The 26,130-nt window shown below is 49.7% G+C and overlaps 1 protein-coding gene across 3 annotated transcripts in view; it reads left to right on the top strand.

Moving 5' to 3' along the window:
* The window catches only part of IL22RA1 (interleukin 22 receptor subunit alpha 1), a 29,910-nt gene extending 5,734 nt beyond the window's left edge, over positions 1-24,176 (top strand). The window contains exons 2-8 of one of the 3 annotated variants that reach the window (XM_021937471.2): positions 2,956-3,300; positions 7,745-7,877; positions 9,118-9,296; positions 12,054-12,235; positions 15,751-15,889; positions 20,568-20,689; positions 22,231-24,176. In XM_021937471.2, coding sequence (XP_021793163.2) covers positions 3,258-3,300; positions 7,745-7,877; positions 9,118-9,296; positions 12,054-12,235; positions 15,751-15,889; positions 20,568-20,689; positions 22,231-23,157 — 1,725 coding nt within the window. In that variant the 5' untranslated portion in view covers positions 2,956-3,257 and the 3' untranslated portion in view covers positions 23,158-24,176. Of the gene's footprint in view, positions 1-2,955; positions 3,301-4,171; positions 5,267-7,744; positions 7,878-9,117; positions 9,297-12,053; positions 12,236-15,750; positions 15,890-20,567; positions 20,690-22,230 lie in introns of those variants that run through there. The other 2 variants (XM_003891325.5, XM_021937476.2) reach the window with 2 other exon arrangements.
* The last annotated feature ends 1,954 nt before the right edge of the window (positions 24,177-26,130 follow it).

The raw sequence follows: 26,130 nt of genomic DNA, 5'->3' as shown, positions 1-26,130 counted from the left end.
CCTGAACATGTAACACAGCTGAAGTATCATAGCAGAAAATGCCAAAATGCAGGCCAGACCACACGTTCTGGAAGGACTTTGTTTTTTCATTCGTTTGTTTTTTGAGACAAGGTGTCACTCTGTTTGCCCAGGCTGAGTGCTGTGGTGCAGTCATGGCTCACCGCAGCCTTGACCTCCTGGGCTCAAGCAATTCTCCTGCCTCAGGCTCCCAAGTAGCTGGGACTACAGGCATGTGCCACCACACCTGGCTAATTTTCTATTATTTATAGAGACAGTTCAGGCTGCTCCCCACACCTCACTATGTTGCCCAGGCTGGCTTTAAACTCCTGGACTCAAGCGATACTCCCTCCTTGGCCTCCCAAAGTGCCAGGATTATAGGCATGAGCCATGGTGTCTGGCCTCTGGAAGGACTTTGAAAGTGAGATGTTATGGGCTGGAGTTATCAAGAAGGGCCATACTGCAGAAGAAGAGAACTGTCTTGGTGAGATTCGAGGAAAAGGGAATTGGCTCAGGGAGTGGAAGTGGCATTCCAGGAGGAGGGTAGAGCCCAGACAAAGGCTTGTCTTTAATGCCTATTTGTTATGTTTAGTAACCTTGCTTTCCCTTAATATAAATTAGTGTATTTCCTATATCAACTTTAGGAAATGCAGATAAGCGAAGGGAAGAAAGAAAAATCACCTACAATTCCACTACTACCCAGAGATAACGCCCCTAGTGTTTTCACCTATATCCATGAAGACACGCAGTTTGCTCTGCGTGCGCAGGTGTGCGTTTTAGCCAGGGCGGTACTGTATATAGTTTATGTTATGCCTATTTTCACTTGAAAAAATATGATGAATCTTTACCAGGTCAAGAAACATTTTTCTCCAGCATTATTTTGGAAGCTGCATTTGTCTTGCTTGGGGTGGACATACCTTTATTCTTTTAATCAAATTTCTGTTGTCAGACACGAAGGTTGTTTTCATTTTTTTCTTTTTTTCTTTTTTTTTTTTGAGATGGAGTCTCGCTCTGTTGCCCAGGCTGGAGTGCAATAGTACAATCTTGGCTCACTGCAATCCCCGCCTCCTGGGCTCAAGCGATTCTCCTGCCTCAGCCTCCCGAGCAGCTGGGATTACAGGTGCCCGCCACCATGCCCGGCTAATTTTTGTATTTTTAGTAGAGACAGGGTTTCGCCATGTTGCCCAGGCTGGTCTCGAACTCCTAATCTCAGGTGATCCACCCACCTTGGGCTCCCAAAGTGCTGGGATTACAGGCGTGAGCCACCAAGCCCCGCCTATTTTTTTCTTAAACTGTTAGAAATGAAGTCTGGGTGTTCCCACGTTCCTAAGCAATCCAGGTTAATTCCTACGTAATTCCCGTTAATTCCTATATAACCACAGACCCTCGAAACCACAGGATGCCCATTTCCTCCATTAAGTTCCTTCCTCCAGTGCTTCCGGCCCCAAGGAACCGCTTTCGTGTTTCACAGACCTGTCAGGGCTGCCGCTTGTCCTCCCAGTCAGTCACTGGGTCCAAAGCCTGCTCTTCTCCCTAAGGGTCCCTTGTAACCTGTTTCTCTGACTGTAGCCTCCCCACACCGCCTTGTCATCAAAGTCATCAAAAACCCTCCATCCATCATGGTTCATTCAGTAGCACAGAAACCTCTCCAGTCTTTCAGAACAAGGGACTTTAATGTAAAGGAGCTCGTCACCCAGAGGATGGAGGAGCTGGGACACTAATGAGGACAGACAGTTCAGAGATTTCCCCACAGCAGGAAGCCGTGCCATCCTACCCACTGAAGGGAAAGATGAGGGGAGAAGGTGTTGCCAGAGCCAGGAGCTGGCCTCCAGACAAGAGCAAGAAAGACATAGGGGACTGCCTGGCTGATGGACAGTCCAGAGGTAGCAGGAGCTGCAGAGGAGATACGGCCATTGCTGGAGAAACCACTCAAAGCAGAAAACAAGGAGGAGAAATGCTCTGATCTCTGCCTCCCCAGTCTTCCCCCAGGGGCTAAACTTACCAGAAAGCGGTTGATAAAGGAGTCTGGAAAATGTAGTTTCCTGCAATTTCAGGAAGTGACTGGCATGGGCCCTACCTTAATTCTTCCGAAGCACAGCTTATATTTGGCTGTTTTGTCAAACAAACTTTAGCCATCGGGGCTGATAACAAACACTTACAATTCAGGAAAGAAAAACTTAAACACGGATCCCGGGGTATCACAGCCCATCACATCCAACCCCTTGGCAGGATCCCTGCTAAAATTTCGCTTGCCGTTGTGCGCCTGGGGCCAGGCGAACTTTCCCCAGGGGCAGGACCCTCCGATCGTGTCCACCCTGACCAGAGTCCAGGCCCCCTTCAACCTTCTCCGGGGCCCTGCAAGAAGGAGAAAACCATTTCCTAAACACCTGTCCCTTCATTCACACGAAGCTCGTGTTCAGATCCTGCCCCACGTGGCAGAATGATGGGAGAGCAGCCCGAATCTTCATTGTTCCGAACCAAAGACCCATTCATGAAGTTCGGCCCCATCGCTAGCACAGCAGAAAGTATCACTGAAGTTTGAGTTCCATTTTTTTTCTAACCCTTTGCAGATCTTAGACCCAAAGGCTCAAGGTAAGAGTGGCTGGGCTTCCTCGCCCCCAGCGGCCTCTCTAGGGCAGAGCTGTTCCCAAGCCCACCACAAGAGTCAGGACCTGCCTTGATATGGAGGATCAAGGAGAAGCATCAAGTGTTCTCCATCTCCTCCTGTCAGAAAAGCAAAGGAGTCACAGCTTTTCCTTTGCTGCCAGAAACATTCTGGGACTTTTTTTTTTTTTTTCCCCTCTCTTGTCCAGTTATTTTCATCAGGGTAAATCCCCTAGGAATAGAATTATTAAAGCAAAAGATAGGCGTGTGGTGTAGGCTTTTGATCCACAGCGCCAAATTGCTTTTTGATAAGGCTGCATATCGTGGATTATTCTTGCCTTTTCTGCCCCTCAGCTCCTCGATAAACCACTTGGGATGAATCAGCCACCAGACCAGATAAACAAGCCAGCCTGTTACTGTGGCTGCTTTCTGCCAGTCGGAAGGGAACTCCCTTAGATCCCTCCCAGAACCTGGAATTCCAGAGCACACGGGGCCAGGGCACCTTTGTACCCCTGCTCCTCACCGGCTTGGGTCCCACCCACCCCTTCTCCCCGCCCCATGCCCGGGTGGAGCCAGCTGCCAGGGCGCCAAGACTCCCAGCCCTCCCTCTGTGCACCGCAGAGTAGAGGCCAGCGGAGGGCTCTGTGCCGGCCCCAATGAGGACGCTGCTGACCATCCTGGCTGTGGGATCCCTGGCCGGTGAGTGCCCATCCACCCTGCGGTCAGATCTCCCCCATCCTAGGGGCCAATGATCGAAGTCATCTCCCCAGCACCCTCCCCAGCTCCAGCATAGCCAGTTTCAGTTTCTCCCCTGCTAGGGCTGAGCAGGGTGCCGGATGTCCATGGAGAAGCAAATGTCCAGCTTAGGTTGCTGGGGGCAGGAGAGGGTGCCTCAGACCCTGGGTTCTTCCAGGGACCCAAAGGACCCTCAGGTCTCGGGGAATATAGCCAGCTGTCTGAACTGGGGGTGCTGGATCGCTGCACCTCAGTGAATGGATAATTGTCTTGGAGGAGGCAGACATCCTTCGGTCCCTCAAATAGTGCTGGCATGGGTTGTGCCATCCCTTCCTCTGCCTCTCACCTGGCACTGGCCTGACAGGGGAGGTGGAGGAAGGACAGGGGAAACAAAGCTTGAGTTCTGCCGTTGCCTCCCTCCATGCCTCTTGCAGGGCCTCTTTGGTCCCTTTTGTTATCATAGATCTGAAAGAGCATTTTCTCCTAGAGTGGGCAGGTCCGCTACATTAATAGGTCTTAAGACACAGGACCCACTTGGGAAACAGGGCTTAAGGGCATAGTGTTCAAAGCCAATAAAGTCAGGGGGGAGCTCATTATGCAGAACATCACATGAGACCCTAGACTCTGTCTCTGCTCTCCTGATGCATTGCATGAAATTCAGAGAACTTCCTTAGGAAGTCAAGCATAGTCCTGATTGAGGATGGTGAGCAGGCATGTCCTCAGCCAGGCCCTCTTTGCTCAAGTGCAGGACGAGGCCCACGAAGGGGCAGAGCTTCCCACCCGCTCTGCCGCTGTCCCACCCCGGCTGCCTGTGTCCCCTGGGCTCCCAGCTCTGTGGTGCCGCTCCAGTCTGCTTCCCAGCATCAGACTGGGCGTTCCAGGAAGATGTGAGCCCCCAAGACACGTTCCTTTAGACCCCCAGCCATACTGGTTGGAAATCCTAGAGGCTCCCAGCCCTTTGAGATGGAGGACCCACAGGAAACAGCCCTTAGGAGACTGTCAAGGATCAGTTCCCTCGCGCTGCACACCCCGGGCCCTCACTCCCCCAATCTCAGGCTGACTCCAGAGCATGTGGAATTGTTTCTTGTTTGTGTATTTTTCCTTAGCTTCCCAGCTGGTTGACAGAACATTGTTTTTCCACATGAATGTGAAAAAACAAATTGCCTTTTATAAATCCACCGGGCTGCCAGGCTCCACACAACACATGTCTCCCCAGATTTCACAATATAGACTTTCACCCGGGAAGTGCTGAAGCAACACAGGCTGAGGAATAGATGATGGATTTGAGAAGGAAAAGGAGCAAGGAGGGCGGGAGAAGAGGGGGAGATCTCGTTAGTCCCTGACACCCCTAAAAGAGAGGGGTGGGCCGAGGTTCACTTACCCCTCTTCAGGAAGCTAACTGCAGTTCCCTCCTGAAAAGTGGTGCCAACCTCCACGTAGCCCAGGGTCCGTGCCTTGGCAACATGCCCCCACCTCAGCCACTAGCTTCCTCGAAACCCAGATGGGCCCTCTGTTTCCCACCCAGCACACTGACCTCCAGCAGCAACCATTCCCACCGCAGACTCTACCCCAAGCCCTGATGGAGCCTGGCCTCTCAAATCCCACCCTCACCCTCCTGCCCTGACCCACCACCCGACCAGAAGTCACTGTTCGGGTCTGACCTTGACTGGACTCCTTTCCTCAACTTTAGACTCAGCCCTGAATCCAGGACCCCTTCCTCCAGAACTGACCCCAATTCCACCCAGCTTCACATCCAAACAAGATGTCAGCTACATCCTGAGGCTCCATGGCACAGCCGTCAGCTTGGGTAGAGGCAGTAGACCTCCCCGCGCCATCCCTAAGGCCCCATTCTGGGTACTCCAGGAAGCCTGAAGACATTTTACAGCCGCTGGGCCAGAACCCAGATTCAGAGAGGAGGGCAGCCTTCGAGGTTAGCCAGAGGATGTGCAGCGGGGTGGGGCCGTCCTTCCCTGACCCCACCGGTCCTTGCCAAGCCTGAGGATCCCTCTTGTGTGTAGAGTTGGAGTGGGGGCATCAATAACTGTCTGCTCCCTCGCACCTTGGGCCCGCTGGCAGTCATGGTCGTCTCTGTGGAAGGAGAGGCACAAACATATCCAAGACACACACCCAGGCTGCAAGGCCTTGACCCAGCTGGGGCTGCTCAGCATTTTCCCACCTGTTTAGTTCCCACGCCAGCCAGCCAGGGCCTCCGAGCTCAGAGCCAGCTGCCAGCTTGGGCCACCATTTTCCCACAGGCTCTTGCTCTCCACAACCCAAACCTGCTGGGCTGAGGGAAGGGTTTTATAAGTTAAGGACTCTTGGTTTACAGTGCAGATTGCTTCAGAGGCTGCAGCCCCTCCCCAGCCCCTTCCTTGAGGCTCAGGCCCTCATTGCCCTTCCCTTACCATAAGCAGAAGTGGGCGGGACAAAGACCTAGCCTGGAAGAGAGGGCCGTGGGCTCTTCAAGGGCCAGCTTCTCTCCTCCTCTCTCCTCTCCTCCTCCCTAAATTCATCCTTTTATCAGGTGCTCAGGTCCCTAAAGCCCCTCACCCTCATATAAAAGGGTGAACAAGACAGCCCCCCTCCCTACAGAGCGAATGTCTTCCCTTCCCAGGTCTCCTCCCTTTGGACTCAACACAGGTACCTAGAGGCCTATTAGACACTAAACACATTCACAGATGCCACCCCGCTCTATCTGAACCACAACCAGTCTAGCACTGGGATGAAAATTGTAGGCTCTTCACATCCTAACTGTGATGCTGGGCAACAGCTCTCTCTGAGCCTCAGTTTTCCTCATTCATCAAATGGGGATAGTGATGGGGGCACATTGTCATGAGGATTTAATGAAGGAAGGGACTTGCCTGAAAGAGGCCATGCACTTCACAAATGCCAGCGGCTGCTGTTGTCATTGTTGTTTGTCTTTAGGTAAATCAAACTATTTCCATTTTAGGGATGAGGCAATTGAAGTTCTGGTTGCTTAAACAGCTTTCCCAAGGTCACCCTGCCCATGTGTGGGCTCAGTCAAGAGTCCTGCCCCCTACAAATTTCGTGCAATATGTCTTTGCTTTCGAGAAGCCAGCCTGGTGTGAGGGCAGGGATTGGCTCAGCCAGCAGAGAGACTGGAATTCACAAGTGCCTCCTCCACCATTGCTTCAAATGATCGACTTGGGGCAAATTGCTTCTTACACATTTTAGTTACATATCTTTAAAATAAGGGCGAGGACACCAGCTTCAGGTTGTGTTAAAAAGTGAGTGAGAGACAATACCAAGCATCAGTGGGGACGTGGAGAAATTGAACCCCTCGAACAATGCTAGTGGGAATATACGATGATGCAGCCGTAACATCCTGGACAATATTTCAGACCCTATCACTACAAAAAATGTAAAAATGAATTAGCCAGATGTGGTGGTGCACAGCTGTAGTCCCAGCTACTCAGGAGGCTGAGGTGTGAGGAGTCCAGGAAGTCGAGGCTGCAGTGAGCCATGATCGCGCCACTGCACTCCCACTTGGGGGACAGAGCAAGACCCTGTCTCAAAGACAAAAGAAAGATGGTGTGGCCACTTTAGAAAATAGTTTGACAGTTCTTCAAAAGGTTAAAGAGAGAGCTACCATATAACCTACCAAATTCCAGTCTTAGATATATATCCAAGACAACTGAAAACATGTGTCCACTTAAAAAAACGAACATGGTGTTCACAGCAGTGTTATTCATGGTAGCCAAAAAGTAGAAACAACCCAGATATCTTGATGTGTGGATAAACAAAATGTGGTATATCACATGATGGAATATTATTCAGCCCTGAAAAGGAAGTACTAATCCATGCTATCGTAAGTGTGAAACTTGAAAACATTATGCTAAGTGAAAGAAGCCAGCCAAGGCTCTATTTATATAAAAAGTCTAGAGTAGGCACATTCACAGACACAGGAAGTAGATTCGTGGTTGTCAGGGGTTAGGGGAGGAGAAGAATGGGAAGCGACTGCTAATGGGTGGAGTGACTGCTAATGGGCGGAGTGACTGCTAATGGGCATGCAGTGTCTTTTTGGGGTGCTGAAAATGTTCTGGAATTAGATAGTAGTGATGATTGCACAACATTGTGAAAATACTGAGAAATCATTGAACTGAACACCGTAAGGTGGGGACATTTATGGAATGTGAATCACAGCTCGGTGCAAAGCAAAATGGCTGAGAGTGGATGATTGGTTAGAACAGTGTGGGAAGCATCCCCTCTCGCTGGCCCATTTGCAGAAGACTGGGGGCCGGGGTCTCCCTGCCCTCACACCGGGCTGACATCTTGAAAGCGAAGGCACTTTGCCTGAAATTTATATGGGACAGGACTGATTGAGCCCACACATGGGCAGGGTGACCCTGGGAAAGCCCCTGCTCACCCTCCTCCCTCCCTCCTGCAGCTCACGCCCCTGAGGACCCCTCAGATCTGCTCCAGCACGTGAAATTCCAGTCCAACAACTTTGAAAACATCCTGACGTGGGACAGCGGGCCGGAGGGCACCCCAGACACGGTCTACAGCATCGAGTATAAGACGTAGGCTTCTCTCCTGACTCCCCCTCCTTTGACTGTGCTCTGAAGCCAGCCCCTCTCCAAGGAATTCCCCTCCTCTCCATGTGTTCCCATCCCTCCCAGATAAAGCTTTGCTCCTTCATGTTTCTTTTGGGGAGGGAGAATAATATAACGGTAAAAAGTACAGGTGATAGGATCAGGCTGTCTGGGCTTAAATGCCAGCTCTTGCCTGTATAACCTTGGGCAGTCAGGTGACCTTGCGAAGCCTCAGTTTCTCCACCCACAAAGTGAGGACAATGGTAGCACCTTCATCACAGAGTTGTTGGGTGGGTTAAAGAAGATAAAGCCATTAGCACTTGTGCCTGAAAAATTATAAGCTACCAATAATTGTTTTATTATTATTAGTGAGACCAGGTAGGCTAAAGATGCACCCAGCCCCTCTAGCCCACATGCCTGTTCGTACTCCTCTGCCTCCCATGCAGGTGAGGAGGGGTGGCCTGGGCTCAGGAGTCCTCAAACGTGGCTTCCACTCCTGGTCATGCCACATTGCCCTGTAGCAAGTCACTTCCCCCTCTCTGAGCCTCATTTCTCTAATCTGTAAAATGAAGATAACAGGGTCCACATCAAAGGATTATGGTGATGATGAGCCCAGAATGTGGACTCAGACTGGCTGGGTTCAAATCCTGGTTCCCCACATGCACACTTCAAACACGTGGGCAATTTACTTCTTTGAGCCTCATCCTCTTTATTTGAAAAATAAAGAGAATAGACTGGGCACCATGGCTCACACTTATAATCTCAGCACTTTGGGAGGCTGAGGCAGGTGGATCACTTGAGGTCAGGAGTTCCAGACCAGCCTGACCAACAGGGTGGCCATACTGTCTCTACTAAAATACAAAAATTAGCCGGGCATGGTGGTGCACTCCTGTAGTCCCAGCTACTCGGGAGGCTGAGGCAGGAGGATCACTTGAACCCTGGAGGTAGAAGTTGCAGTGAGCCAAGATTGCACCACTGCACTCCAGCCTGAGTGACAGAGCGAGGCCGTGTCTCAAGAAAAAAAAAAAAAAGGAAGAAAGAAAGAAAAAGAAGAATGCATATGCCTCAGAGAATCATTGTGAGAACAAAATGAGATCATTCGCATAAAGGGCCTGGGCCACTGAACGTGCTAAGTAAATATTAGATCTCCTTGGCATTATTAATAAGCCACAGGCCTAGCGCTGGCCTTTTCATCACTATTGTGACTTGGCCCCTTCCTGGCCCGCAGGTACGGAGAGAGGGACTGGGTGGCAAAGAAGGGCTGTCAGCGGATCACCCGAAAGTCCTGCAACCTGACGGTGGAGACGGGCAACCACACGGAGCTCTACTATGCCAGGGTCACCGCTGTCAGCGCGGGAGGCCGGTCAGCCACCAAGATGACTGACAGGTTCAACTCTTTGCAGCACAGTGAGTTGGAGCCCCTGTGGGTTTCAGGGGAGGGGAGAGGAAAGCGCAGGTGTTTGCGGGGTGGGATGGCCTCTTCCCCTCTGGAGTGGGTGGAGGGCCCAGAAGGGGCCTCTGCAAGGGGAGGGGGGCAGCTGGAGATGTGGCTTTTAGGGAAGGCCCCCACTCCGCCAATTGCAGTGTGTCCCTAGCAGGTTTGTTCATTTTTCTCCACCTCCACCCCAACCTCCCTAGTTCAGACCACACTTATCTTGCCCCTCGACTGAGGTCAAGGCCACCTAACTTGTTTCCCCAACTCCCCTCTTTACCAACTCCTCCAGCCCATTCTCCACAGAGCATTTAGAGAGATCTCCTCAACACATAAATCCCACCTTCTCTTCTCAGCTTAAAACCGTCTGGCAGCTTCTCATGACTCTAAAAATAAGATCCAACTATTTGCCATGGCCCGTGAGGCCCTGCCTATCCTGGTCCTCATCTTGAACTTGTCTTCCCAATGCATCAAGCAGCCAAGCTTCTGACAGTCCCTGCCTCGGGGTCCTTGCTGCTCCCACTGTCTGGGGGCACTTCTGGGCTCTTTACATGACTGGTTCTTTTATAGTCCTCATGGCTCAGCTTCAACATCACCTCCTAAGTCAGCGTCCCCACCTCCAGCCCTGATGACCTGATTTCAGTAGGCCACCACCTGTGATTCTCTATTGCAATACAGGGTTTATTGTCTTCATCGCTCAGATCACACGCTGTAATTACTGTGTTTGCTCACACATGTTATCATCTGCCTCCCTCTCTAAAATGTGAACTCTAGAACTGCCTGTGTGGGCAGCAGAATCCACTGCATTCCCAGCCCTCAGCATAGTGCCTGGCACACAGAAGATGCTCAACAGCCAGATGCGGTGGCTTACACTTGTAATCCCAGCACTTTGGGAGGCTGAGGCAAGAGGATCACTTGAGCCTAGGAGTTCAAGACCAGCCTGGGGAACACGTGAGACCCCATCTCTACAAAAAATTTAAAAATTAGCCAGATGTGGTGGCACACACTTGTAGTCCCAGCTACTCAGGAGGTTGAAGTGGGAGGGTAGCTTGAACGAGGGAGGTCAAGACTGCAGTGAGCTGGGATTGCCCCACTGCACTCCAGCTTAGGTGACACAGTGAGATCCTGTCTCAAAAAAAAAAAAAAAAAAAAAAAAAAAGATATTCAGTAAATGAATGAATGAGTGGATAGCAGTTGCTGATATGGTTTGGCTATGTCCCCACCCAAATCTCATCTTGAATTGTAGTTCCCATAATCCTGTCTTGTGGGAAGGACCCAGTAGGAGGTAACTGAATCATGGAAACAGTTTCCCCCATGCTATTCTCGTAATAGTCAGTAAGTTCTCATGAGATCTGATGGTTTTATAAGGGGCTTCCCCCTTTGCTCGGTTCTCATTTTCCTTCCTGCCACCATGTGAGGAAGAACATGCTTGCCTCTCGTTCTGTAAGTTTCCTGATTGTAAGTTTCCTGAGGCCTCCCCAGCCATGTGGAACAGTGAGTCAGTTAAACCTCTTTCCTTTATAAATTACCCAGTCTGAGGTGTGTCTTTATTAGTAGTGTGAGAATGGACTAATACAGTTGCCAAACTCCCCACACAAGGTAAGCATGTGATGATGTTCACCAACTGACTTTATAGTCACACATAGCTTTTTAAGAAAATAAAAAAATAAAATTAAGTAAAATATTGTTTTTTCAACCTGGCTTGTTCAATGAAATCACATTCATTGTAGAAAATTTGTGAAATATAGAAATATACAAAGAAAAATAAAAGTCACCCAAAATAATCTTAACATTCTAACATAACTGCAGTTACTAGCAGCTGTATCTACTTTGCAATCTGGCATTGCTTTTTTGTCTTAGGTTCTTTTTCCCCATATATTAGTATCATGAACATTTGCCCATATCATTAAACATATTGCACAACATGGTATTTCACAGTGCAAAATGATCCATTCTAGGGAGGTACTCTAATTTACTTACATATTTTCCTTTTTGAGGACATACAGCTCAGTTTTTCAATTTTATTGGCAGCACTGAAGTAAACATTGTTCTGACTCAGATATTTTCAACCTTGGAGGCCAATGGATCACTGAGGTATTTTTACAAATTAGATTCAGGGTAAGTGAGGTCCATGAATCCCTGAAGTTGGATGCAAGATTTTTGTATGTGTACATTTTGGAGGGGAGAAGACCCACAGCATTCATCACATTCTCAAAGGAGTCTGTAAACCAGCAAAGGTAATTTGGTTATTTGGAAAATTCCATCTTGAGAGAGACAGAAGTCTTCAGCCTGATCTTTGAGGCTGCATCAATAGTATTAGGCCCCAAACATTTTTTAGGATGTGTAGTTGATGTCATTGACATCCCCAAAACTGTCATACTCAATAGATGAGGGAAGAAGGGTGTTCCAGGCTGACTTAAGGTGGGGATGCAGGGGGCTGGGATGAGTAGGGGCAAGCCAAAGGCATGACCAAGCTACGGGACTGGTGCCCCTCACCCTGGGTTCTTCTCATCCACCTTTGGTCATCCCTTTGCCAGCCTGAAACCCAAACACCAGGGCTTGCAGAAACTTTTCTCTTTTCACTGTTTGTTTAGCCGATGCTTCCAGAAGCATAGCTGGCATTGGAGTGGAAGGAGAGAGGGAACAGTCATTTTCCACTGTCCAGGGTAGCCTCAGACACTACCCACCAATTCTGACTTTTTCTTTTCTCTTTTCTCTCTCCCTATCCCCAGCTGCCCTCAAGCCACCTGATGTGACCTGTATCCCCAAAGTGAGATCGATTCAGATGATTGTTCATCCTACCCCCACACCCATCCGTGCAGGGGACGGCCACCAGCTAACCCTGGAAGACATCTTCCATGACCTGTTCTACCACTTAGAGCTCCAGGTCAACCGCACCTACCAAATGGTAAATGTATGTTGCACCCTGGTCTTTCTCTGCCTAGGAAGCCTCTTCCCTCTCAATTAGATCTAAGTTGCTTTAAGAAAAAAAGGGGACACGTTATGTAAATTAGCGTTTCCCAAAACATGCCCCTTGCGAAGAGGCTCCTTGAAGCTTGGAAAACATCACAAATGACAACCTGTCTCTTGTAGAGTCACACACACAATAGCGTGCTAAAAACTCTGACAAGTCCTGCAGAGCCAACACTCCACTATCAGTTTGTTTAATACAACTTCTCCCAAATTTATTTCACCAGAGAAGCTGCTTTTTTTGCATAATATTTACATGGTTTTTTGTTTAACACCTTCTCACATCCTGGGGAACAACCTCTATTCATATCTTCGGATGTTCACATTAGAAAATGCTAGAATCAATTTCTACTGCTGCAGTAGTTCTCCACTATTTGCAGGAACTATGTACAGGCAATGTGAAAGGATGAGTAATAATAAGAGGTGGAAGGCAAGGGCATAAATTCTCAAATAATATATGAATTATTTCTTTTCATATTCGGAAAATATTTGGTACCCCCTACCCTCAGCATGTGCCACCAAACCACAATTCAGTTAAATGAATATTTATTTCCTACTTTGTGGTTTCTGCATGCAAGGAGCTTATAATCTAGGGGGTGAAGAGGGAGTTAAAACAAGAATTCAAATAGCTATAGGTAGAGAAAAATATGGGTATTGGAAGGTGGGGTAGAATGTCAGTGCAGCAGGATTTGGAAGGCTTCCAGAAAACTTTTGGGAAGCCAAAAATGACATAATATGCGTATATTACCTGACATGCCACAGAAACTGGTACTGGCTTCCAGAAAGCCTAATATGTATAATATGCATATTATGTCATTAATATTCATATATGATCTGGCATGCCACAGAAATTGGTATTGGGTTTCTGAAAGTCAGTACCAGCCTGGCCAACATGGTGAAACCCCATCTCTACTAAAAATACAAAAATTAGCCAGGTATGGTGGCAGGTGCCTATCCCCAGCTACTCAGGAAACTGAGGCAGGAGAATCATTTGAACCTGGGAGGCAGAGGTTGCAGTGAGCTGAGATTGCACCACTGCACTCCAACCTGGGTGACAGAGTGAAACTCTGTCTCAAATAAAATAAAATAAAATAAAATAAAATCATTGTCTGCTAATTCAACATTTTTGTCATCAGGATCAGTCACTATTGTCTTTTCTCTTGAATATGGGTCACATATTCTTTCTTTGTATGTCTAACAATTTTGAAATGTATCCTGGACATTATGTTGAAATTACTGTAGATTCTGTTATATTCCTCCAAAGAGTATTGGTTTTTTTTTCATCTGGTTTTAGCAGGCAACTAATCTGGCTGAACTCCAAACTCTGAAATCTCTTTTTTTTTTTTTTTTAACTTTACCTGGACTGCTTGGAGTCTACCCCATTCATGCCTACTTTAGGGATCAGTCAGGGATTTGAGCAGAGTTTATACACAGAGTTTGGGCCTCTTCTATGTTCTCTCCTGTCTGTGGTTTCTCCTCTCATTTTCCAGCTGCTGTGATTATTCCAAGCCCTGCCTTTTGGGTATTCAAGACAGTGAGAATACAGGGTTTCTATCTAGGTTTAGCCATCCCACAAAGTGTAGACTGGGGTCTGCCTTCAGGCTAAAAGACAGTAAAAATTGGATATGTACCCATTACCAGTTCTCCTTTCTCCAATATGTGCCTGCTTTTATTTTCTTTCTAATGCCTTTAAGTAGTTGTTTTTCATTTTGCTCAGAATTTATAGCTGTTATTTTGGGGATGTTTGGTCCAATAGAAACTATAAATTACTTGGATTAGAATGAAGAAAGATCAAATATGGAAATGGAAGAGATAACAGGGTGGGAAGTCAGAAGATTATTATAATGGTATAGGCTGGAAATGAGGGCCTGAACCAGGATGGAGGTCATCAAAAACTTGGGGAAGGAGGAATCAGGGCCTTTGTAACTCTCCTGGAGTTGTGTCTCATGATATGTAATGTGTCCAGTTTCAACCACATGAGTTCTACAAAACAATAAGTTAAAAAATGTATTTATGTACTTCTTCACTCACTGTCACCACCACCCCCAGAAACACACACAAAAGAAAACAATAATTTACCCTCAACCTTGGCCTCCATGTGCCTGAAAAAGAGAAGGCAGAGCTGAAATACAAAGAGCCAAAGAAGAAAATTCTCAGTTTTTGAACTCCCGAGATCACAGGTTCTGGCCCTTTAAAGGAAGATGTCTGGATCCTTTAAGGGCAAGTGGATACCCAAGATATGAGAGGGGATTTGTCCAAAAAGGCTTCAAGGTTTAGGCCCTGGAGATGAGAAGAAGAGTGATGCTATTACCAAAATTAGAGAATCAAAAACAGATTTGGGTTTGGGGTTTGGGATGGGGCCGGCCCCAGAGAGAGGAGGGCAGCGTGTTTGGACGTGTTGACTTAGAGATGCTTACATGGTACATCCAGCAGGGAGCTGGCAGGGCCCATAGAAATGCTACAGCTCTTCCTGAGGTAAGTTTGGGAGTTATCCACACATCGGTGCTCAGAGCAGCCATGGGTTCAGATAAGATCACTAAGTGGCTGGAGAGTACGTGAGAGAGAAGCAAATGGTTGAAGAGCAAATCTTGCAGAACAACACTGAGGGGCTAAAACCAGTGAAAGACCAATCAGAAAGGTAGGAGGAAAGCCAGACAGGATGACACGTGGCAACCATGGGAGAGGAGTTCAGGGTCAAAAAGGTGAGAGATACACAGAAGAACGAGAATCAAAACACAGGTCCAGCAGAAGGACTGGCAGATGCGAAGAAACAAGGGTTTTCTTATGCAAGGTAGGTGTTTACCTGAGTGGCGGGTATCCAGCATTGATGAGCCTGCAGAGCCAGGTGGGCTGCAGAGACAAATGAGTCTGGACTGGAAGCCAGGGACCAGGACTCTATTCTGTAAACATGGGTGAGGCCATCAAAGGCTTTTGAACAGAAGAGCATTATAATGAGATTATCTTTTAGAAAGATCCCCTTAACACCAGGATGAATATGGAAGTGAACAGGGGCAAACCCAGAGATGGGTGACCATGAAAAAGGCTACTGCTAGAGTCCAGGCTGAAGGCTTGAGGCCCAATTAAGGCAGAAGCAATGAGGAAAGAAAGAAAGGAATGGGTGTTCAAAGAGTTTTTGACGTTTAACAAAGAAAAGGTGAAGAACAAGAAGAATTGGAAGGAGGGATAGTGAGAGGGTGGGAGGGTGGTAGAGGTCATAATGGCAGCCACTAGTGTGTATAACGACTGCCTATGGGCCAGACACTGTTGCAAGTGAAAGACACATGTGCTTGGACCCTGATTGGATTTCGGGATAAAGCAGAAGGGAGGGGAATGGAAACAGAGACTGAAGACAGACCCATCAGCACCAAACCAGAATCCGGGAGGAGGAGCGAGTGAGCTTCCTTGGGCTCCGTGTGGAGATTGGTGTGTAACACGAATCACGTTCTCTGTCCAATGCAGCACCTTGGAGGGAAGCAGAGAGAATATGAGTTCTTTGGACTGACCCCTGACACAGAGTTCCTTGGCACCATCATGATTTGTGTTCCCACCTGGTCCAAGAAGAGTGCCCCCTACATGTGCCGAGTGAGGACACTGCCAGGTGAGTTCAGCAGAAACCAGAGTGGGGTGGGGCTCCTGGATTCAAGTCTTGACTCTCCTCTTTCCTCCCTGTAACCAAGGTGAGACTTGGCAACACTCTAAAAAACCATGGAAGGGTTATCAGTGTGTTATTGAAGTCAATCTTTGTTTATCCATAAAAGAGTTGGCTGATGAGTTATCAAAGCAAATGTTTGATTCTCACCCTCCAGCCTATGTCTGGATTTCCCCTCTCTGACAGGCTTGTATGTACCTTGGCAAAGCAAACTCACCTTAATATTAACCCAGGTGAGATATACTGGAGGGAAAATCTGCAGGGGGGAAGCAGAGAAGATAAAAAGATCTCTCAATATCTTCCAAAGTCAAATAACAATAATGGTATCATGATAACTACCTTTTCTGCAGTGCTAACCAGGGACCAGGCACAACCAAGGGCAAGCCTCATGAACAGTCTATGAGATAGGTATTATTTTCATCCTCATTTTACAGACGAAGAACCTGAGGTTCAGAGTCGTTAGGTCATTTGCCCATGGCCGGGCGCAGTGGCTCACATCTGTAAACCAAACACTTTGGGAGGCCAAGGCAGGAGGATCACTTGAGCCCAGAAATTTAAGACCAGCCTGGGCAACATAGCAAAACCCAGTCTCCACAAAAAAAATCGAAAACTTAGCTATGTAATGGTGGCATGCCTCTGTGGTCCCAGCTACACAGGAGGTTGAGGCAGAAGGATCACTTGAGCCCAGGAGGTTGAAGCTGCAAAGAGCTATGTTTGCACCACTGCACTCCAGCCTGGATGACAGAGCGAGACCCTGTTTCAAAAAAAAAAAAAAAGCGACTTGCCCAGGGTCACACAGGTGCTGAGGGATGGAATGAGGCCTAATTCTAGAGGCCATGCTCTTACCACAGAGCTACTATAGATACGGTTGAGTTTTTTGTAGTTTTTTTGTGTTTTGTTTTTGAAACAGAGTCTCTCTCTGTCGCTCAGGCTGGAGTGCAATGGCACAGTCTCGCCTCACTGCAACCTCTGCCTCCCGATTTCAAGCAATTCTCCAACCTCAACCTCCCAAGTAGCTGGGATTACAGGTGTGTGCCACCACTCCTGGATAATTTTTTTTTTTTTTTTTTGGTATTTTTAGTAGAGACGGGGTTTCACCCTGTTGCTTAGGCTGGTCTTGATCTCCTGGCCTCAAGTGATCCACCCACCTTAGCCTCCCAAAATGCTGGGATTACAGGCAGCAGCCATCACGCCCGGCCTAGATATAGTTTTGAATCATCTGCTCAGTGAGATGGTCCTTTCCTCTAGCACATTGAAATTTGATGCTCATCACAAGCATCATGATGTTTTTATTAGTGTTTCTTTTCATAGACAGATGGAAATGTATTACTCAGAGCTGCAGGTTTAGAGGATGAAGGTGATGGCAGTGGATGAGGTAGATTTGGTAAAACAGTCTCCACTTTATCCTCACGTTCAGATTCATGATGTCAGTAAGTGATTTCAGTTCCAACCATGCCAACATTCAGAATAGAGTTGAGTTTGCAAGCTGGACATTGCATGTGGCACAGTGGAAAGAGAAGTACCGCATGAGGAATGAGAAGGCACAGCCTTAGTCAGATGTCAGCCAACCATGTGCCTGGGGGAGTCACTCAGCCTCTGGGAGCCTGATCCCTCATCTGACAAATAAGGATGCTGATGCCTGGGCTGAGGCGATAATCCAACGCCAGGCAGCTGCCAGAGCTGGGCCCTAGGAAATGAAGCTCTGGTCCTCAGGTTTGTTTGGAAACTCATCAGTTTTCCAAAGAGCCCACAAGAGACTGATTTCTCCACCCGAATCCCAGTGCACCAATTGGCAGGGGAGCTGTGTCTGATGGAACAGCCAACACTGGCCACTTGCATGGGGCATGCCCTTCCTGGGGCAACGGCTGCCAGCGAGCTCAGAATAGAACTTGGCGAGAGGAGAACTAGAAAAAGGAAACTCACGTTCTGGGGCTAAGCTGGGAGCATTTGTATGATTCGTGAACCCCTTCCCTGGACTGTCCTAGACAAATCTCACCTGCTCCTGGCCCACCAGTTTTTTGACAATGTGAAGACCACGCCACCCTTATCCACAACAGCCTTCTGTTGCCTTGTCCTTACATGGTCTTGCTCATAATGGGATACCATTTTGTTTTTCCTAAGACTGTAGCTACTTTTATATAAATCACACTTCTTGGTGGCTACTTCTTGCTAACATATAGAAGGCACCTTATTCTTAAAAATATATTTAAAACAATTCCTACATTTATTAGATTCTACTATATTGCCAAGCAAATAGTTGTGCCAAATGCTTTACATATATTATTTAATCTTCGTTATCACATGTAACATATATTATTTAATCTTTAGAACAATCCTGCAAGTTGGGTAGCATCATCCTCATTTTACAGAGGAGGAACTCTGGCTCAGAGAGGTTAAGCAACTTGCCCATGACCACACAGTTGCTCGGGTAACCTGGTTGATTCATCTACTTCTGAAGGCTGGGCTCTACCCACCACTTTGCAATTTTGTTTACAGTGGGCCCCCTGTACTGCACACTTCTTCCTCCTACTTCCATTTCAGAGTGATGCATCCTGCTCTTGACCGTGTATCCTGACGTCTGCGTTACCCCCAGAATCCCTTTTACCTACCTCTCTGTAGATAAACAGGGAGTGTCACAGAGCATTGTCCCAGCATCTTGATGATGGAAAAGGCTCTAAGGGCCATCTCACCTCATATCCTAATCTTACAGATGAGGAAACTGAGGCTTCCTTGCAGAGTGGCAGGGAGGATGAGTTTTAGAGTTACACATGTAATTCCACTGAGTAGCTCTGTGACCTTGGTCAGGTCACTTAACCTCTCTGGGACTCAACTTTGTTATCCGTAGGAAGGGAGCATCCCTAACCCTCTGTGTTGTGTTTTGATGATGTAGTGAGATAACATAGGTAGAGCACCCAGCTCTACACGGTCATATAGGTCATGGCCCGTAGTAGGAGTTCAACCACCGCTGGCTACTGTTATTATTAAAGGGTAAACCAGAGAGGGTCGTGCAGCAGGAAGGATGCTCAGCATATCTGTGGCAAAGCCAGGCCTCCAACACTCTGTATTCCTTACTCTCAGGCTGGTGGTGTTTTTATTTTTCCATCCAGCCTCCCTATGGGTGAAATGGCAATGTATCAAATACGTACAGTGTGAAATGGAAATATGTCAAGCCAGAGACCATTCCATGTCCCTATCCTGTCCTGGAATGTTATAGACATTCGGGTCGTGTCTTTTTCCTGGAGTAGGGATGGGGGTAACGTGACAGGAGACAGGGTCTCACTGAAGTGGGAAGCTGACCCAGAGAGGCCCAAGCTCGTAGGCTAGGGGAGGATCGAGGAGTGGGCTAGAAGTAGAGGCTCCAGCAGTTCCCGGGGTTCACAGTGATCACCGAGATCACTGGAGCTATTGATTAACTCTCCAAGCTGAGGCCTCACAGGGGCCAGGATGAGAGGAAGGGTGATTAGCAGGCCCCTGGACTGCAGGGGTCTTGACTCTTCGAGTCACCTTCCCTCTGTTGCAAACTGTCAGTTTTACCAAAAACTCCAACAACCTCTTCCTCCCTAAGCCCTTCACAAGTCCCATTTGGACTGGTGACAGGAAGTGTGTCCTGCTGGAACCGGCTGCACCCATCCCAAGGATGCTGGAACACAGGGAGAGGCTCAGGTACTAGAGCCCTAGTCATCCCTCTCCCCTCCATTTTAGACAGGACAGTGCCTTCCCAGGCTCCCTTCTTGACCAAGATCTTCCCTGATGTCCAGCCCCTTACCTTGGTAGGGAGGTGGAGAGGACAGGCCTCCGTTTTCACTTCTCCCCTCCTTCTGCCTCTACCGTACGAGGGAGGCAGGACTGCCCTTAGACTCAAGCAAGAGGGGCCCTTCCCTGTACCCAGCACTTTAGAAGGCCTTCTCTGGTCCTGCCCTGGCCATTCCCTTCCTTGCAAGATGAAGACTCCATACAACAAAGGGGACAGGTCCATCTGGATCCTGTGACCGCCTTTCTAGATCACATTGTGAGTACCTGGGACCCTGAGACGCTCTGTACATATGGCCTGGAGCCTGTGATCTGTCTAGGCAGTCCTCCTTTGGGGGTCCTTCCTCATGAGGGCAAACACTGCTGACACGTAGTGCAGACCCTTGGCCCAAAGGATGACCAACAGGTGGCTATCTGTGGAGGTCATGGATGAGCTCGACCATGAGGGCTGGGGCATCTATACACATGTGCGTGAGGGGCCTGGCAGTGTGGGATGGAGCTGGGCTGGGCTGGGCTGGGCTGGGTGCCTGCAGTGCACTGCAGGCTTTCCCTGTTCCTCCCCACTGCAGCACAGTACCTAGAGAAGTCCAAGAACTCTGAATTAAAATATGGCATCCCAGGTGGTTGTGAAAAGTCTTTTTGTCAATGGAAACATAGAACATTTTATTTAACAGTGTGAAAATATAATTTGTAAATTCTGACTATTTAGATGTACAGTATATGGACTTCCATTTGTGATCTTGCATTCTGAGGGTAAGAGAGGCTTCGCCAGCCCAGTCAGAGAGGATTTGCAGCATCCACTTGTGGGGCCGCACCCAACCGGGCCCCGGCAGAGCCCAGCCTCACGCTTCCTTCTCTGGCCTCTTTGGTTTCCCAGACCGGACGTGGACCTACTCCTTCTCCGGAGCCTTCCTGTTCTCCATGGGCTTCCTCGTCGCAGTGCTCTGCTACCTGAGCTACAGATATGTCACCAAGCCGCCTGCACCTCCCAACTCCCTGGTGAGCCGTCCCCCTGGGGCAGGAGGGAGAGGTCCAGGGGAGGGCCTGGGCTCTGAGGTCCCCAGTTCTCCCCAAAATGCAGGGATCCACAGACAAAGTGGGAGATGGGCCTGCTCTCTCCCTTCATGGAGCTCACAGTCCCTCCTAAAGTCAACAGATGTGTGGCCCAGCGGGTCTCAGGACACATCAAAGAGGGGCAGGTGATCAGGAATAGTGGACACGGAATAAAAAACCCACATGGCTTGGAAGTGTCTAGCACCAGGAGGGTAGTGTGGGACCTGAGTGAGCAGCAAGGCAACGAGGGAGGAATGGTGGGTACCAGGAGAGCCGTGGCACTCATGCCCTGTCTAAGTGGGCAGCCAGGCACCACCACGTGGGAATGCAGGCCCAGCACTGCCTGATCTTCATGTTTTTCAAGAGGAGAGAGCTTCAGATTATGTTGTGAAATCTCCCAATTTTCAAATATTCTGTTTTTTAAACAGTTTTTTGTTTTTTTTGTTTTTTTGAGATGGAGTCTCACTCTGTCACCCAGGCTGGAGTGCAGTGGCATGATCTCGTCTCACCACAGCCCCTGCCTCCCGAGTTCAAGTGATTCTCCTGCCTCAGCCTCCCAAGTAGCTGGGATTACAGGCACGCGCCACCACACCCGGCTAATTTTTGTATTTTTAGTAGAGACAGGGTTTCACCATGTTGGTCAGGTTGGTCTCAAACTCCTGACTTCAGGTGATCAGCCTGCCTCAGCCTCCCAAAGTGCTGGGATTACAGGCGTGAGCCACTGCACCCAGCCATTTTAAACAGAAAAATTTTAAATGGCAAAACTAATTGTTAAGTGGAAAGCCCTTTGTTACAGCTCTTTTAGAATTTGTCTAGCAAGTGAAGACCAGAACCCCCCCTCCCCTAAAAAATAAAATAAAATGGAAAGCCCTACACCAGTCACACAAATCACATCAGCAGCCCCTACCTGATGCCTGTGCCGCCTCTGCTAGAGCAGCAAGGCCCACTGCAGAAGCCATGAGCTGAGCCACCTGGGGCACCCAGAGCCTGCTCTTGCCCATCGGAGGGACAGAGGAGCTCTGAGGGAGTTTTGCTGTGTGTGCAAGTCCAGATGAAGCATTTTCTGTAAAGCTCCCCCAGTCTCTTCTGGTTCCTTCCTTTCACACCCTGACCCTGTATTAGGCCCTCAGGGACCCGTGGGCCAAGCAACAATGCGGGGCCAACACCTCCAGAGCATGCCCCAAGGCAACCCCAATTCCTGGTCATCTACTCCCTGGATTATCTGCCTCCTGGAGAAACCAGAGCCTAGATCTCTCTCCCTGAGATAACCGAGACTTCAGAACCAAAGAGCTGAGAGATCCCGTCCCTTCAGGGAGACACTTGCACCTAGAGGAGTCTCTGGGAAGCAGATGGGGATATGGGACAGATGCATCTTGAAAAAGCCCCCAGATGCCTCCCTATGGAGGACCTCACCCACCCACATCACCAGCAGGGAGCTTGGGACATACCCTAACCAGGGGGGTGTGACTGTTGTTGTCCCTGCACAGAACGTCCAGCGAGTCCTGACTTTCCAGCCGCTGCGCTTCATCCAGGAGCACGTCCTGATCCCTGTCTTTGACCTCAGCGGCCCCAGCAGTCTGGCCCAGCCTGTCCAGTACTCCCAGATCAGGGTGTCCGGACCCAGGGAGCCCGCAGGACCTCCACAGCGGCATAGCCTGTCCGAGATCACCTACTTAGGGCAGCCGGACATCTCCATCCTCCAGCCCGCCAACGTGCCACCTACCCAGTCCCCACTGTCCTATGCCCCAAATGCTGCCCCTGAGGTCGGGCCCCCATCCTATGCACCTCAGGTGACCCCCGAAGCTCAACTCCCATTCTACACCCCACAGGCCATCTCTAAGGTCCAGCCTCCCTCCTATGCCCCTCAGGCAACTCCAGACAGCTGGCCTCCCTCCTATGGGGTATGCGTGGAAGGTTCTGGCAAAGACTCCCCCACTGTGACACTTTCTAGTCCTAAACACCTTAGGCCTAAAGGTCAGCTTCAGAAAGAGCCGCCCGCTGGAAGCTGCATGTCAGGTGGCCTTTCTCTGCAGGAGGTGACCTCCTTGGCTATGGAGGAATCCCAAGAAGCAAAATCATTGCACCAGCCTCTGGGAGTTTGCACAGACAGAACATCTGACCTGAATGTGCTAGACAGTGGGGAGGAAGGGACACCACAGTACCTAAAGGGCCAGCTCCCCCTCCTCTCCTCAGTCCAGATCGAGGGCCACCCCATGTCCCTGCCTTTGCATCCTCCTTCCCCCCCATGCTCCCCCTCGGACCAGGGTCCAAGTCCCTGGGGCCTGCTGGAGTCTCTTGTGTGTCCCAAAGATGAAGCCAAGAGCCTAGCCCCTGAGACCTCAGACCTGGAGCAGCCCACAGAGCTGGATTCTCTTTTCAAAGGCCTGGCCCTGACCGTACAGTGGGAGTCCTGAGGGGAATGGGAAAGTCTTGGGGCTTCCTCCCTGTCCCTACCCAGTGTCACATCCTTGGCTGTCAATCCCATGCCTGCCCATGCCGCACACTCTGCGGTCCAGCCTCAGACGGGTGCCCTTGCGAGAAGCAGAGGGAGTGGCATGCAGGGCCCCTGCCATGGGTGCGCTCCCCACCGGAGCAAAGCAGCATGATAAGGACCGCTGCAGAGGAGCTCTGGGGAGCAGCCTGTGTAGACAAGCGCGTGCTCGCTGAGACCTGCAAGGCAGAAACGAGAGTGCAAGGAGGAAATGCAGGGAAACCCCTGAGATCCAGAGCCCCGCCTCCTAACACCCTGGATTCAAAGTGCTCGGGGAATTTGCCTCTCCTTGCCCCATTCCTGGCCAGTTTCACAATCTAGCTCAACAGAGTATGAGGCCCCTGCCTCTGCTGTCATTGCTCAAAGGTGAGAAGAGAGCCTGGAAAAGAACATCCTGTGGGAGGCTGGGCAGAACCAGAACAACCTGTACTTCTGCCAAGGCCAGGGCCAGCAGGACGGCAAGACTCTAGGGAGGGGTGTGGCCTGGAGCTCGTTCCCAGCCAGGGCAACTGCCTGACGTTGCGCGATTTCAGCTTCATTCCTCTGCTAGAATGAAGTGAAATGCGGGTCCACCAGGGAGGGAGACACGCAAGCCTTTTCTGCAGGCAGGAGTTTCAGACCCTATCCTGAGAATGGAGTTTGAAAGGAAAGTGAGGGCTGTGGCCCCTGGACGGGTACAGTAACACACGGTACTGATGTCACAACTTTGCGAACTCTGCCTTGGGTTCAGCCCATCTGGGCTCAAATTCCAGCCTCACCACTGACAAGCTGTGTGACTTCAGACAAATGAATCAGTGCCCAGAACCTCGGTTTCCTCATTTGTAACATGGGGATCATAACACCTACCTCATGGGGTTGTGGTGAAGATGAAATTAAGTCATGTCTTTAAAGCGCTTAATAATGCCTGATACACGGGCAGTGCCCAATAAACGGTAGCTATTTCCTGTTGTGATTTTTTTTAGAAAACTACATCACACAAGGAGTGACCCCTCCCCCAATTCGGATTGGCTTCAGACACACCTGGCATTTTCTCATGGGCTTAAATGACCTGGATTTCCTCAGGACAGGGTCTGCGGTGGGAAAGAGGAGGGACTGCAGGGCCTTCTAGAGACAGAGTTCAGAGACAAATGATGTGAAACCTTCTCCCTCAGATCGTAGGCAGAATCCACTGGGGGTGGCAGGGGTGATCTCAGATGGCCTCTGTCCATCCGGCCTCCCTGACGCCCCACAGAGGCACTGTTGTACAGACTGCTGTCATACCCTCTGTATCACTGCATCTCAGACGACCCCTACCATGAGGAAGCCAAGGCCCAGAGGGAGAGGGGAACCACCCGAGATCCCACTATTGAGGCTGTGACAGAGTTGGAGCGCAAACCGAGGGCTTTTTGTCCTCATCGAGAGAGGAAGCTTTCCACGCCTGTTTGGATTCTTGGAGGATGAGACTAGTGGAGACTAAGGAGGGGAGGCCTCCTAATGGGGTCCCCAGAGACAAGTGCTCCTGGTCACCTTGCTCCCAAGTCTTTTTTTTTTTTTCCTTTTGGAGAAAGGGTCTCACCCTGTGGCTGGAGTGCAGTGGCATGAACACGATTCACTGCAGCCTTGACCTCCTGGACTCAAGTGATCCTCCTACTTCAGCCTCCTGAGTAGCTGGGATTACAGGTGCATGTCACCATGCCCAGATAATTTTTGGTATTTTTTGTAGAGACAGGGTTTCGCCGTGTTGCCCAGGTTGGTCTTGAACTCATGGGCTCAAGTGATCCTCCTGCCTCAACCTCCCGAGTCGTTGGAATTACAGGTGTGAGCCACCACACCCGGCCTCCAAAGCCTTTTCTGAACATTTCTGAGAAAGAGGATGTAACATCAGTCGCCTCAGAGGGACCCTTCCCAGAGTGGACAGTGTCCTTCTCTTCCCAGCTACATCTCTTCTCTTCCCCACCCCTCCCCTTTCCTGGGACACAGTGACAGGTGGTGGCGTTCTTATCTGACGGTAATTAATGTTTAACCTCTCCTCGGTGTCACTGGTTTAGACCCAACACCTCCGTGCAGAGGGATGGGTCTCCCTGGACAGCACCCCCAGCCCATTCAGCCCTCCACGGCAGCCAAGTCAGCCGGATGACGGCTCCCCTCTCCCCACCCACTGCAAACAAGTCTGCTTCCTGTTGCTTGGGTCACACTTGGCCAAAGGTTAACTGTCTTCACCTTGTTTATTAGTGAAAAACAACCTAACAGGTGGACTATTCTTACCAAGTAAATGAGACCCGGGAGCTACAGAAGTTTTTTATTAAGACCAGGCGCAGTGGCCCACACCTGTAATCCCAGCACTTTGGGAGGCCGAGGGGGGGTGGATCACCTGAGGTAGGGAGTTCCAGACCAGTCTGGCCAACATGATGAGATCCCCTCTCTACTAAAAGTACAAAATTAGCTGGGCATGGTGGCGGGCGCCTGTAATCCCAGCTACTTGGGAGGCTGAGGCAGGAGGATCACTTGAACCTGGGAGGCAGGGGTTGCAGTGAGCCAAAATCCAGCCATTGAACTCCAGCCTGGGCAACAGAGCAAGACTCCATCTCAAAAAAGAAGTTTTTTATTAAGGGCCATAAATATATCTTCCAGCTCACAGGACCACGAAGCTCTCTGCCCTCCTCTGGGTGGCAGACATTTCAGAAATGATTCTGGGAGGGTGGAGTCTGAGTGTCTGAAGAGAGGGGTGGATGGCTCCGAGTCTGTGACTCACCCGTCCTCAGGTTGGCCCTGTCTCGACTGAGGGGCAGGGACCAGGCTGCCTGACCCTTGAGGTCCCCTGGCTCCTGGGCAGCCCAGGGCTGCAGATGGAGCTGGAACCAGCCAGAAGTTTCCAGAAGAGCGTCCGCATACCCGGGAGCTCGCTGGGGACCTCATC

Source organism: Papio anubis, chromosome 1 (assembly GCF_008728515.1).
Source record: "Papio anubis isolate 15944 chromosome 1, Panubis1.0, whole genome shotgun sequence".
Classification (NCBI taxonomy): domain Eukaryota; kingdom Metazoa; phylum Chordata; class Mammalia; order Primates; family Cercopithecidae; genus Papio; species Papio anubis.
The sequence above is the reverse complement of the archived record's forward strand: the minus strand, read 5'-3'. Positions and strand labels throughout refer to the sequence as shown.